The 13062-nt window shown below is 45.0% G+C and overlaps 1 protein-coding gene across 2 annotated transcripts in view; it reads left to right on the plus strand.

Moving 5' to 3' along the window:
- Positions 1-13062, plus strand: part of NGEF (neuronal guanine nucleotide exchange factor) — a 42813-nt gene that overhangs the window by 21698 nt on the left and 8053 nt on the right. For both annotated transcript variants that reach the window (XM_086754731.1, XM_086754732.1), the window contains exons 6-10: positions 6130-6290; positions 6512-6664; positions 8556-8685; positions 9442-9516; positions 11455-11544. In XM_086754731.1, the coding sequence (XP_086610857.1) occupies positions 6130-6290; positions 6512-6664; positions 8556-8685; positions 9442-9516; positions 11455-11544 (609 nt within the window). The remainder of the gene's footprint in view (positions 1-6129; positions 6291-6511; positions 6665-8555; positions 8686-9441; positions 9517-11454; positions 11545-13062) is intronic.

Raw genomic sequence — 13062 nt, forward strand, 5'->3', positions numbered from 1 at the left:
AAGGGCTCGTCTTGTGAGCCGCAGGGCTGTGATGGGCAGGACTGTGTTACTTAAAACCCTTAGTGGAAGGCATCAGTGTTTATACTGGGTAACCTGGGCTGGCAGCACAGGCTGTTAGTATGTCAGGGTTACGGCTGAAGGTGACTGAAGTGATTTGTTGCTTTTCCATGTTTTTCTACACTGATTATTTCCGTATCAGATTTGTTCTGTTTACCTGGCAAAACACGGTACTTCTAACTGCCAGCATTACAAACACAATCTGGCATCTGAAAAATGGCAAGTTTTTCTTCTTCTTTCTGCTTCAAAATGAAGAAGTCTTTTACAGAGAAACATTCGCTTAAAGGTTTGCATTATAGATTTCAAAACCTGCCATTTCTGTGAAGTTACTTTCATTACCTGTAGGTGTTTTAAGGAAAAAATCTCTGTGCTGCTAAACTCCAACATTAAATGTGCTGAATTTTCTTCTCTCTGCTTAAATAAGAACAGAAATAAAGCAGATGGAGATGGGACAATGCTGCCTTAAAGAAATGCTGTGCTTTCCCCTGATGTTAATTTATCAGAGCTGAAATTTTCTTCCTATTTGTTCTGGGATTAGCACAGTAAGGGATTATAAAATTGCTCAAAGCCAGAAAGCTGTGAAATTGGCTGAACATTGACTAGATAAAGTGAAGAATTTGCTTTGTGAGGAGCGTCAAGAACAGAAAACAAGGAGGACTGGAGAAATTGCTGAGGCAATTAAAGAGATGATGTTGAGTTCTGCCTTGCTATGAGCAAGCACCACTTGCTCCTGAAGTGCTGGATCTGTACTCACATTGGATATGAATTGCGAGTGTGAGCTGTACATGAGGGCTTGATTAAGTGGATGTAAAGTGTTCTGGAGTAAACATCTTAAGGACAAAATCATACCTTTCTGACCCATTTTATCTTCAAAGCTGTGATAAGCACAGGGACTAGAAGACCTTGCAGCTCTTCAGCCCGGAAAGGTAGAACAAGAGTATTATTTAGGCCACAGGAAGGAATACCAGTACACAAATGGAAATAAAGCTGAAGCAAACACCCCTGTTCACAGCTGAGGAAGGGAACTCCACCGTAACTGTGATGGAACAGGGCTTAAACAGTCAGAGAAAAAGTTGTTTGTCTGCAGTAACCTGCAAAATGAAAGAGACAAGAACAAGAGGAGGAATCGGGTCTTTGTTATTGGGGATGATGGAAAATGACTAAGCAGGTTATCAATACAAGATGAAAACGAGGACACAGGTGTTTTTCAAGCATCAAAACAAGAAACTTGACTGGAAGAGCAATAGGTGCTTGAAGTGTCATGAAAGGCAATTTATCATTGTCCCCATCGGAACAAATGAGCCAGAAAATGGAGTTCCAGGATGGTAAAAAAAAACCAAAAAACAAAACCAACAAAAACGCAACCAAAGAACCCAAAACTCACATCCACTCCCCAGCAATTTAATAAAAAAAATGTTGCAGCATGGCCTACTAGCCCCGGGAACTCAAACAGAATTCAGGCAGCAATGGCCTCTGCCACACCAGCTTTTTCATCTGAAGCGAGCGTGAGACTAGCAAGACGTAAAACAACAGCTGGAAGCGTCAGAAAAAATGTGGATGAAAATGTAGAAAAAGGAGGAACAAAAGAAAAAGCAAAGCACCTGTCACAGACCACTGAGGTCAGGGAAATATGAAAATTAGGTGCTACTGGAATAATTATCAGAAGTGACTGTCATTGATAGGGTAGTTTTAATTATCCAGACATCTGTTGAGCATCAAACACAGAAAAACATGAATCACCAAGGGCTCTCTTTTAACTATCCAGAAAATGTAATGATGCAAGAAGAACAAGTAAAAAAAAATGCTGTTTGGGTTCTGGCATAGAGTCAACATGGAGGGAATGACAGGCAACATGCATGTAGCAGGAGGAAGAAGTGACGAGGGAGAGAACACACTCCCTGTATTACATGTGGTTCAGGTTAAAACAAATTCTGTCACCAAGGCATTAGGCTCTGAAGAGGCAGTGGTCCAGAGATTAGGAAAACCAAAGTCTAATCAGCAAAACTTCTTTCAGCATAAACTTTAAATTAGCTATTGGTATTGGCCTTTTTGTGGAGTGGCTCTGGGTTATTCCTCTTTCCCAGTTCAGTTCTCTACTTTTCAGTTTATTTACTGTACAGTTTCTTCATTTTGTCCTTTTCTGCTTGCTAACTGTATTGATTTTCCTACACAGTGCTCATCTTTGGTATTTTAGAAGAATCCAAGCTGAGTGGAACTCGCCAAAAACAATTTACTGATAAAAATAGTTTAGCCAAGTATTCTCAGGCTTTGAACTGAACCCTTTTTGCCGAGATATATGAGCTTTGATAAAGGTTTTGCCAGGGATTGTTTGGATTCAGGTCACTGTTGTTAGAAAAAGGGGCAGAGACAGATTAATCTGCACCGTGTGTTATGGTGTGAATTTAGATCAGAGAGATGCTGCTCTGAAAGTTTTCTTTGCTCAAGCAAAAAAGGGAATTGAACCTGGTTGTGCACACCGGTGATATGGCCTCTCTGTGGAAGAGCACATTTGACATGTAGGCAGTCACAAAATTCACAAAAATGTCCAAATAAGATTTAACTTCCTTTCCTTCCTTGAGAAAACCTCAGATTTCAAACCTCTAAGTTTGCTGCACAATTGAACTGCTCTCCTCCAGAGAGCTCTTGTGCTGGACTTGGCACTTCTAGGAGGTGGATGTCAGACTAGCCCTGTGAAGGCAACTGGGTCCGAGAGTGGGTCAGAGCCGATGCCATGGCTAGACTTCTAGACTAGACCAGGATTCCTTCTTCTTACCCGGTGGTTTACATGAAGAGCAGGGCCATTGAGAACAGACATTTACCATCTATGCAATAAAACATCATATTGTCTCAACAGGAATGTAGCCTGTAGGATTACTTACTCTCATCTTTGGTGACTCTTAGTTTTTCTCCTTTTTTATCTTCTACATTTCCTTCTTCCTTAGGCTTCACATCTCTCTTCCCTTCTCAATCTCTCTGCCAGAACATAAGCAATGAAAACAATTAGTATAGCTTTACATAACTATGAGTTTTCATGAAGTTAATGACCCAGGACTGATAGAACAGTCTTCGTCATGTGTCCGGAAGATCATTTCAGACTATTTGTAGACTCAGGAAGATAATATTGCATCGGCTGACATTTAGTTGAAATTTTTTTCTAGTTGTTTTTGCAATTCTGAGACCGGAAGCTCATGCTCTTTTTTCGATTGACTGCTTAGAGCTAGCAAAGTTCAGTTATTCCACAGAGATCACATCATTACACCACATGGTTGGACGTCTGGTGCCAGTTCAGGAGGTTTGCAGCTCAGACTTACCATTCAAAAGGGAAACAGCAGTCTGGGCTGCTTGGAGTAGGTACTTTGAGTATGCAGAGGACCAGCTGGATCTCCAAAGTAAATTAAGAAACTTGTGCCTTGCACCTGCTGGAGTCTGGAGAAGAGAAGGCTCCAGGGAGATCTTAAAGTGGTCTTCCAGTGCCTAAAGGGGGCTTATAAGAAAGATGGGGAGAAACTCTTCAGTAGGGCCTGTTGTGATAGGATGAGGGGTAATGGTTTCAAAATAAAAGGAGGTAGATTCAGACTGGACATAAGGAAATTTTTTTTTTTTTTTACACTAAGGGTGGTGAAACACTGGCACAGGTTGCCCAGAGAGGGTGGATGCCCCATCCCTGGAAACATTCCGGGCCAGGTTGGACGGGGCTCTGAGCAACCTGATCTGGTTGGAGATGTCCCTGCTTCTTGCAGGAGGATTGGACTGGATGGGCTTTAAAGGTCCCTTCCAACCCTAGCCATGCTAGGATTCTATGCTGTGAACACTTCCAGAGGCTTGTCCCAGTCAGTGAAGATGTTCTTTACTTTCCTAGCATCTCCTTTAAATCAGAACCCTGCTCACTGATATTTTCGCTATGGATTTCATTGTTTCTTTACTATGGCTTGCACCCTGCACGTGCCCATGCAAGTTGAGCACCCCCCAGCATGGTGAACAGTGAACACACACAAATTAATTTCTCCAAACGTAGGCGAAGGGGCTTCTGCAGATCAGGAAGCAACCTTGCAGAGGAAGCAAGTTGTCTGAGGCTTTAAAGGCTGTGATAGAGTGGCAGATCTTGATCTTGGCTCTCCTGGCCATCCTGCAGTCAAACCTGGCAGAAAAAAAATCCTGGCTTGAGTATCTGGAAAGCTGCAGTACAAAATGACTAGTGATATCAATCCCCAGGATATCTGGAAGGGATAGACTGTCCTAGCACATCATGTCTTAATTCTTTGTTGTATCTTTACCTATTTCTTCTTCTCCTCTCATTTATTAAATAAAAAGCTACAGTTAAAGCAGTAAGAGGTGCGTTTAGGACCTACCCAGTCATGCAGAGAGAGGTGCCCTGGTGAAGCTGTTGGGAGAAGGTGAGCTGATATTCCTCCACTTTTCTCATTGGGAATCTGGCCTTGAAAAAGATAAAACGTTCTCTTATTCCTTAAACACCAGCGGTTCCACGTATACTGACCAAGGACATTCATTTCTACCCACACCCCTTTGCTCTGTCTCCCTTCTGGGGGCTGTGCAGGCACAGCCTCCTTCTCCAGTGCAGGAGACCACCTGTTTGACTTAACTGGGAATATTTCCTAGTCTACCAACCCCGCAAAGAGCTGAAATGTCACTTTGACTGATATTTTAGCAGCTCTGGGTTGAGTAACAGTCCCTCCTTGCTGTGCCTATCCTCCCAGATCTTGGACTGCAGCATAGTGTCAGGAATGTAACCCAGGTCTCTGTACCTCAGGTCCTTCTGTGATGCATAGTGATACTTCCAGAAAAAGGCCAAAAATCCATCAGCGGAGAATTTCAAATGATCTCTTTAAAAATAAAAAAAAACCTTAAAAACAACCCAAAAAAGAACAACTAAGCCACAAGACAAATCCCCAGCTAATTTGAAAGACATTTTTTCATATGCAATGCATAAAAATTGCTGCATGTACCTGCTGCTCCATTGGATCTCCTTAAGTCTGGCTGGGCCCGTGCAGCCTCTGAGAGCCAGTGAAGTTCAGGGACTTGCACCCACACTGCCTGGCCAGCTTCCACCCTCACCAGCATGCAGCGGAGGAGCTGTGGCCAGTAGGGGAGCTTGGGCTTAAGGTTTCCACATCCCTGGCCTGAGGAAGTGAGGCTTTGCTCCAGAGTTCTCTTCTAAGAGGAGAAGCAAGGGCTGAAATTTGTAGACAATTTATGATTTATGGTAGTAGTTAGGGACTACTGTGTCTTGTTCCAGTCCTTGGTGAATTGTGTCAGAAAAGTACATGGCCAGGGTTGACGAGGGAGCCTCACGTGGACAGTGACAGCTGTATTTCCTTGGGGTCAGGGAAGACACGGGGGCATGGAACACCACAGCTGTATGTTTGTATTAACTCTGCCCCAAGGAGCGTGTGTCGCACACCGAGACTGCGGTGTGCTGGGTGCTGGACATCCCAGCCCCTACACCATGGCTTTTCTAAAACAAGAGTGTAGAGGGTGCAAGAAGACGCTCCTGGGTAGCACAATAAGCCACAACGAGCAGAGATACGAGCCAGCGCTGTCATGATCAGCAGGGGGTTGGAAGGTGCCTGGGGGCTGTCAGGGGGAGCTTGCGGAAAGGGAGATGAAAGTGCAGGACGGTGACACGCGGGCATAGCAGGGTCTAGTGCCTGGGGCAGCATTAGGTCAAGACTGAGAGATGCTAGGAAGGAAGGGGGGAGCGCGTGAAGTGCTTTTATGTGTGCACATGCCCAAAATCAGACTGCTTATGTATAATGAGAAAAAGAGAAAATTCTGCTGGAGGGATTCAATGGAAGGAAATGTGGACAAACAACTTAGAGAGACAGAAGGAGGCAGGGCTGATGGTTGAGGGAGGAAATCCTCCCCATTCAAGTCACTATCCTGTGCAACACATGGCAAATGCCGTTGTGGGCTTACCTCTCCCAGTAGTCTGGGCCTGAAGGGTGGGTGCAAGGTCCATGACTGTGCAGCACGGAAGTTCTCATTAACGCCCTGTGTGCCTCTATCAAAAGTAGAATGGAGCTGCTGATTTCCTTCTTTGGGATTCTCCTCCAGGCCATGTTTGAGCTGGTTACTTCCGAAGCCTCGTATTACAAGAGTCTCAATCTGCTGGTGTCTCACTTCATGGAGAATGAACGTCTGAAAAAGATCTTGCACCAGTCTGAGGCACACATCCTCTTCTCCAATGTCCTGGATGTCATGGCTGTTAGTGAGCGGTAAGACAGCTGCAGCTGGATTTTTGTCCAGCTGAATGCCATTGCTTTAACTAGCCTCATTTGTAGAGGGATGGAGGAGCTGACGGGGGGCAGTTTGTTACCCACTGTATTTTCAAAGAGCATGTGGATGCATTCGTTGCTTTGAACCCTAAGGATTGCTTCTGGGAATTACCTGGGACAGACAGGTCACAATTAACATGAGCGCTGGGTTTCTCGTCTAGCTTCCTGTTGGACCTTGAGCAGCGGGTGGAGGAGAATATCGTGATCTCGGATGTGTGCGATATTGTCTACCAGCATACGGTTAATCACTTCTCTGTGTACATCACCTACGTCTCCAACCAGACCTACCAGGAGAGAGCTTACAAGCAGCTTCTGTGAGTTAAGAGTGCTTGATGCTAAATTATTTTGGAAAATTGTATAGGCCATGGATTTAGCTGTAATTTTGATATTCATGAGAAAGGCTGGATAGTACAGAAACAGGATTTCTCCCTTCACTGATTTTTCACTGCACCTATAAGAAGAAAACACAATTAAAAGGCTTTACAGTAAGGATGGGGTGATACGGTATTTTTAAAATGCAAATAGATGCAAGAGATTGAAAGGCCAAGAATACAATACAGATCTCTGATGACAAGAACTCATTGCATTTCCCAAGCTTCTCAGTAAGGCATTTGACCTTCCCAAAGTTGAGAATTTTTTTTTTTTCAGAAGAACAAAATTTTCTTAATAGGAAAAAAGAAAAAGCTATTTTCTTCACTTTCTGGTGTTACATACACAGACATTGCCTAGGCCTGAGGGTATAATCCAAGATATTTTTGCAGTGTTTCTCAAGTTCACCGCATCTGTTGGTCTGGTAGGAATTCTCTTATGCCAGCTCAAATCAGAGAATGCCCTACAAGCTTGTCTTTAAGCAGGAGAATTAATTTTTCTTTAGTTAGTGTCCTGGATTCTTTCAGGACAGCCCATTGCACATGGTACAGTGTATTTCCTCCCCGTAGCAGCAGCTGGTTCAGGGGAGCGTAACAAGCCCTAATCCTTTCCTTTCTCTGCTCTCCAGTTTTTGAGGCAAAAACATGCTTTAGGGGTCCTCTGTTGAGCTTGGCCAACTGTTCTCTCCAAAAGGAGAGTACCGCAGGGTTTCCTTCAGTCAGAGGTGAGCAATATAGCTGCAGAATATAAACAGTTTGCCTAGAGCCATTAGCTAAACACTCAGAAGCAAAGCAGTAATAGGCTGGATTACCTGAGCTTGGAAAGGACCTGTTGGAGATACAGATATTCCTAGATGCAAATTTAGAGGGCAGCATTTTTTATGTTTGTGGGAGAACATAAAGCAAATTAAAAAGAATAGACTCCCTTCCACAGACGCCTGGCTAGCACAGTAATTTTGCAGCACTTGGCTGAGCTTGAAGCCTGAGGTGTGTCACATTTCTCCTCCATTTGGCTGTTCCAGACACATGCAGGTCCATTCTGCTCTGTCTAGGGTGAGTCATACCATCACACAAGTACCTGCTGCAGCAGGGAGAAACACTGACAATGGCTTCTCTTGGATTGTTACGAGTCACACACGGTGAAGACAGGTTTTGCATAGTTAGCAATGTCTTCTCATCCACGCTGTTCCTGCTCACCAGGACTCCAGCAGTGTAAGTCTTCCTCAGGGCTCCACAGTTGCCCGGAGGCATTGTCTTTGACTATGGCAGCTGGGGCTTGTGAGGCTGATCTGATGTCCATGGCCCAGCAGTGGCCTCATCTGCTGCAAACACCATCGGGGGAGGCCCGGCATGGCCTGTGCCCTTCTCAGGCCACATAATGGTTTCCATCCTTGTCTAAGCAGGCAGGAGTAGCCAAGCTTGAGCTGTTTTGTGGCTTGTCTTGTTCTTACAACTGTGCGAATTTCACCTTGTCACAGAGTCCCAACTGTGTAAAAATATATAATTATGCCTCTGACTCATCTACTTGGACACACACCCCATTCACACACACCTACGCACGCAGCGTATGCTGCTGAGCTAGATGTGCTAACACATGTGAACGCTACCATGGCTTGTACATTAAGTCTATTTTTTCCCTCCCCCAACACTATAAATAGTTCTAAACTAAAATACACCTAGAAGCATTTGATCCCCTCCTCTCCTCTCCTCTCCTCTCTTGCTGGGAGAGGCCACGCAGATGCTGTCTCTGGGACCAAGCTGCTTGTAGGTCACCAGCTACATACCAGAGTCTCAGGCAGGGTCTCACTCAAAGCCCTCACTTTCCTTCTCCTCTCAGCCAGGACAAGCCAGCTTTCCGGGAAGTGATCTCACAGCTGGAGCTGGATCCCAAGTGCAAAGGCCTGTCGTTTTCTTCCTTTCTCATTCTGCCGTTTCAAAGGATTACTCGTCTCAAGCTGCTGGTGCAGGTACCGTTTTGTTCTTCTCTCTCTTCCAAAGTTCTTCTGGATTGATCTCATAGTTCTCCTGTCCAGCAGTTGTGAGTGAGGCTGATACAGCCACGATCAATCCTAGAGCTGGATGAAACCTTTCCACAGAGTTAGACATTCTCAACACTTATGGAAAAAAGATTGCCATCACTCAGAGACCACCCCCAAATTAGTGTTGAATTTGCCAGGTAGCTTTTACTGAGCGAGAGAGTTGAGGAGCTTTGCTGAGCTGCTAGAAGGAGCAGCAACAATCCACTAGCCCAGCTGCCTGGTGGTTAGGATGCTGACATGCAGATGCATGTTGCAGGGCATGGAAATGCTCCATGTATAATACTGCACATCGTGGTGGCTTGAAGCAGGCTGCCAGACATCTTCCTCCTGTGCTCTGCCAGCTTCTCTAAACACTGCTGGAGGACGTGTTTCTAGGGACGAGGAAACAGTTCAGTCCCAAATGGTCTTATGTCACTAAAAACACTGTCTGTTAGTACCAGCTGTTTATTTGTTTATTAATTTATTTTTATAAAATAGGAGTCTGCCTGCTATATTTCTTTTAGATATAAGGACAGATGGGAGCAGGTTTTGATGAGAAAGAGGAACTTAAGAGGTGAGAGTCGCTGTACTCTGTTACCTGTCCTGTAATTAGGCTGATGGCCAGAAATAACTCTGAGGCTGGCAAAGACCTTTCTGTGCTGTCACATTGGGATCAGAGTTAACACAGCCTTTCTTCCCCTGCAGAATATTTTGAAGAAAGTGGAAGAGAAGTCTGACAGGGAAACCACTGCCCTGGACGCACATAAAGAACTGGAAACAGTAAGTTTGAATGACCTAACTGAAGGCAATTAAGATTAAACTATTGTGCTTATTTGCTCCTCCAAAAAAGACCTACAAACTACATTCACTCCTGGAGCTGTCCCTTTGAATCCTGTCACTATGTTTCAAGAGTAATTTTTTTTTCTTAAGTCTTCCTTGCTCTCAAAGATACACTAATCTAGCAGCGCTTGGATGTCAGTGATGAGGAATCCCTTGCTAACAACAGATGTGTATGTTTCCGCTGTAGGAAAGGGCAGAGAGAATGTTTTCCCTTGAGGTCTTCAAGAACACAAATTGTTTTTGCAGCTACCTGAAGGTGATGGATCCCACTGAGAGATGTAATTAGCTGCAGCAGGCAGCAGAGTACAACTGTGTCAGGTTTCCTCCAATACAGCACACTTCTCTGACCTAGAATAACAGTTTCTTAATTCAGTACTCAAGCCTGCTTTTAGCCCTCTTCCCTGAAGCTGGTAGGTAGGTGCAGTGTTCAGTTGTGCTAGTCACTGCTGTGTAGAAAACACCAGGAAGGCATTGTGATGTTTTCTATCTAGGCTGTTCCTGACACAGTCAGACAGGGCGTTTCACCTCCAGGCTACACATTTGAATGGGCTGCACGTAGCTGGCAGCTGCATGGGCTGGGACAAAGTGTTTGAGCCCTTCTCCAGAGGAAGCTTGGAACATCTCTTGAATCTTGCAGTTTAATATAAATATTAGAAGTTGAAAACTGTTCTGGAATGTCAGCCTAAGGATACAGTTGCAGCTTCTGACTGAAATACTAGAACAAAATGGGCTCTTAGATTTGCCCTGAACTAGTCTATGAAGTGTACGCTTTGGAGATCACTAGGGATGAAGACAGAGATCTCAGCAATTAAGAATTTTCTGCATTAATATTTGCAGAATCCCTCATGATGTATCTGGTAGCCAATTGTTTTTCCATTGCTCAAAAGCCTGAGGAAGGTGGTTCCTGTAGTATGCAGATGACTACAACTGCTGATGGAAAAATGCTCTTTTTGTATTCAGCTGTCGGTAACTCATGTGATCAATTTCATCGCTCCCTTTGCAAGGTTACGTATCTGAAAACGTTTAAGTTTAGATGCCTAATGTCCAACTAGGTACAGGCATCACAACAGAGACCATCTGGTGCTTATTTTCTTTACAGGTATCCTATTTGATAGGTAGGAGCTGATCATGGTTTCAGTTGCTGATATTCTGGTGGATTTTGAGTAGCAGAAACAGAGCACAAAGCAGAGCTTGTCCTCCAAGATATTTTTTTCTACCTAGCCAGCTCTCAAGAGAGTTGCTTCTTATGAAACAGGCAGTGGCATCTAGGTTAAGGTCCCTGTGATAGGGTAATGGCTGCACGTTGGTTGTGGTTTTTCAGTTAAAAGCTTGTGCTTGGAACACAGCTGGGCTCTGTATGATGATCGTCTCTTTCCTTGGAACATTTCATAGCCTTGGCATTTGGTGCTGCTTGGCAGAACCACAGCATTTGCATCTTTGAAATGAGGATCTTTGGCTTCATTCTCTTCTTGAAGCTGATACTGTGTATGTACCTCATTTCAAGTGTTGGGGACAAGAAAAATGAGATACATGGTGTGTCAGAATCTGGCAAATGAGCTGTTCCCTTTGCTGTGCAACCAGGAGTGTTGTTTAATAGTCTTGTTCAGTAGCTGAATGCAACCATCTAACGTCCTCTGATACTCAGCTTCCAGCTATAACATCTTCTGAGTGTTTGGTGGGGTTTTTTTCTCTTTTTTTTTCTCCCCCCTCCCCCCCCCCCCGCTTTTTCACGTGAATACAGTGCTGGTAGAAGAGCTTGGCTTGGTCAGTTCCTGTTACAGCAGGGCACTGTCACAGTCAGGCCTTTCTGGGCTGTTCATCATCCCTTACTTGCTGAAGGCCAGTAGAGGCTAATCTTTCTACTCTTTTTTTCCTCAGGTGGTGAAAGCGTGTAATGAAGGTGTCAGGAAGATGAGCCGAACAGAGCAGATGATCAGCATCCAGAAGAAACTGGAATTCAAGATCAAGGTATAAGCATGGGCTGTTAACCCTTTACAAACAGCAGACCAGCAGCACCCAAGCGTGCGCACGTACACAGCAGTACTCACCCAGTTGCACGCCCTTTAGTGAGTGTTTGGTGGTGGCCTCGTCCACACCGTTCCCCTCCAAAGCCTTCGAAGGGGATGCTGCTGCTGCGGGCACTACATCCACGCATGCGATATCCGTGCACGCGTGCTGCAGAGACCAGGGCAGCACTGAGGCCAGCATGTTGTGCCTGTACACAGATGTGGCACCCTGGCATCAAACTGCCTGTGCGCAGTGGGTGGCTCCTGCTCCAGCACTCAGTTCTGGCTCTTCCCTTTCACCTCTCTTGGAAATGCAGGTCAGCTTTCAGCTATTAGTACGTTACAAGTGACATTGAAGGAAGATGGAAGCTACAAAGCAAAACACTTCAGTGCTAGAGAATACTAAAATGAAGACTGCCCACCATTTTAATTCAGTCTTGCATTTATGCATTGTGTACAGTTTCTAATTACCTGCTGATGACCTATTTTGGCTCCACTCCAGGGATGACTGAATCAATATTTAGGGGTGTCTGACCAGATCTCACTTAATATATGCCATGAAACTCCAGTGCTGAGCATAAAGTTGACAATTCTTTTCTTGAGTGCTGTGAAGGTACTTCTCAGATCTGTCTGCTTCACAAACTTTAAGGAGCGTAAGCAGCTTGCTGTGAAGCTAAATATGTAGCTGAACAACCAAAGCAAAAAAAAATTAGAGACTGTTTGTTTGGAAAGCCACGCTGGGGGCCTAAGAATTTGATTTTTCCAGAGCACTTTACCAGTGTTTCACGGCCAGACCACAGTCTACAGGACAGCACTACAGGGTAGCTACAAGGCTGCCTTCATCTCTTGTAAGGCTGAGGCTGTAATGACAGGCAGGAGCTGGTTCATCCCTGGAGCAGGTCTGCCTTGGGCACTGGTGCCAGCAGGGCTCCTCTGGTGAAGAGAGTGCCAGAGTGTGGAAAGACAGACTGTGCCACTGTGCATGTGATGAGCACAGGGAGGGAATGAAGGTGGAAAGAGTAGCAGTTAGGCAGATATTTTCCCATATTTCAGTAATTTGACTGGGAGCATAGTGTTCTTCTAATATAAGATGTGCTTTGTTCTGGGCTTCCTGTTTTTAACTTAACGTGTGATATAACTCTAGCAGAAGTGCTGTTGTGGCTGCTTGGGTAGTATCTCCTCCTGGCTGGGACAGACCCAACCAGTGAGAACCAGTTTAACCTGGGTTTTTGTAGCCAGAAGGCCAAATACACATTTTTGAAAGTCAGTCTCCCTGGCCAGGAAGGCTCAAGCCCAGGTTATGAGACATGGGATCCCCCAGAGACGGATCTGGCTGTAGCCTGGTGTTCAAATGCAGCACTCCGCACCCCAGCATTGCTGCCCATGAGGGTTTGTTTGTTTGTTCTTGGGCCCCTGTTGTGTCCTTGTCTGCATTCTGTTACCTTGTACTGGGCTGTGGTGTGGATGGCAGAGCACACTG

Source organism: Chlamydotis macqueenii, chromosome 9 (genome assembly GCF_036417535.1).
Source record: "Chlamydotis macqueenii isolate bChlMac1 chromosome 9, bChlMac1.mat, whole genome shotgun sequence".
NCBI classification, from domain to species: Eukaryota; Metazoa; Chordata; class Aves; order Otidiformes; family Otididae; genus Chlamydotis; species Chlamydotis macqueenii.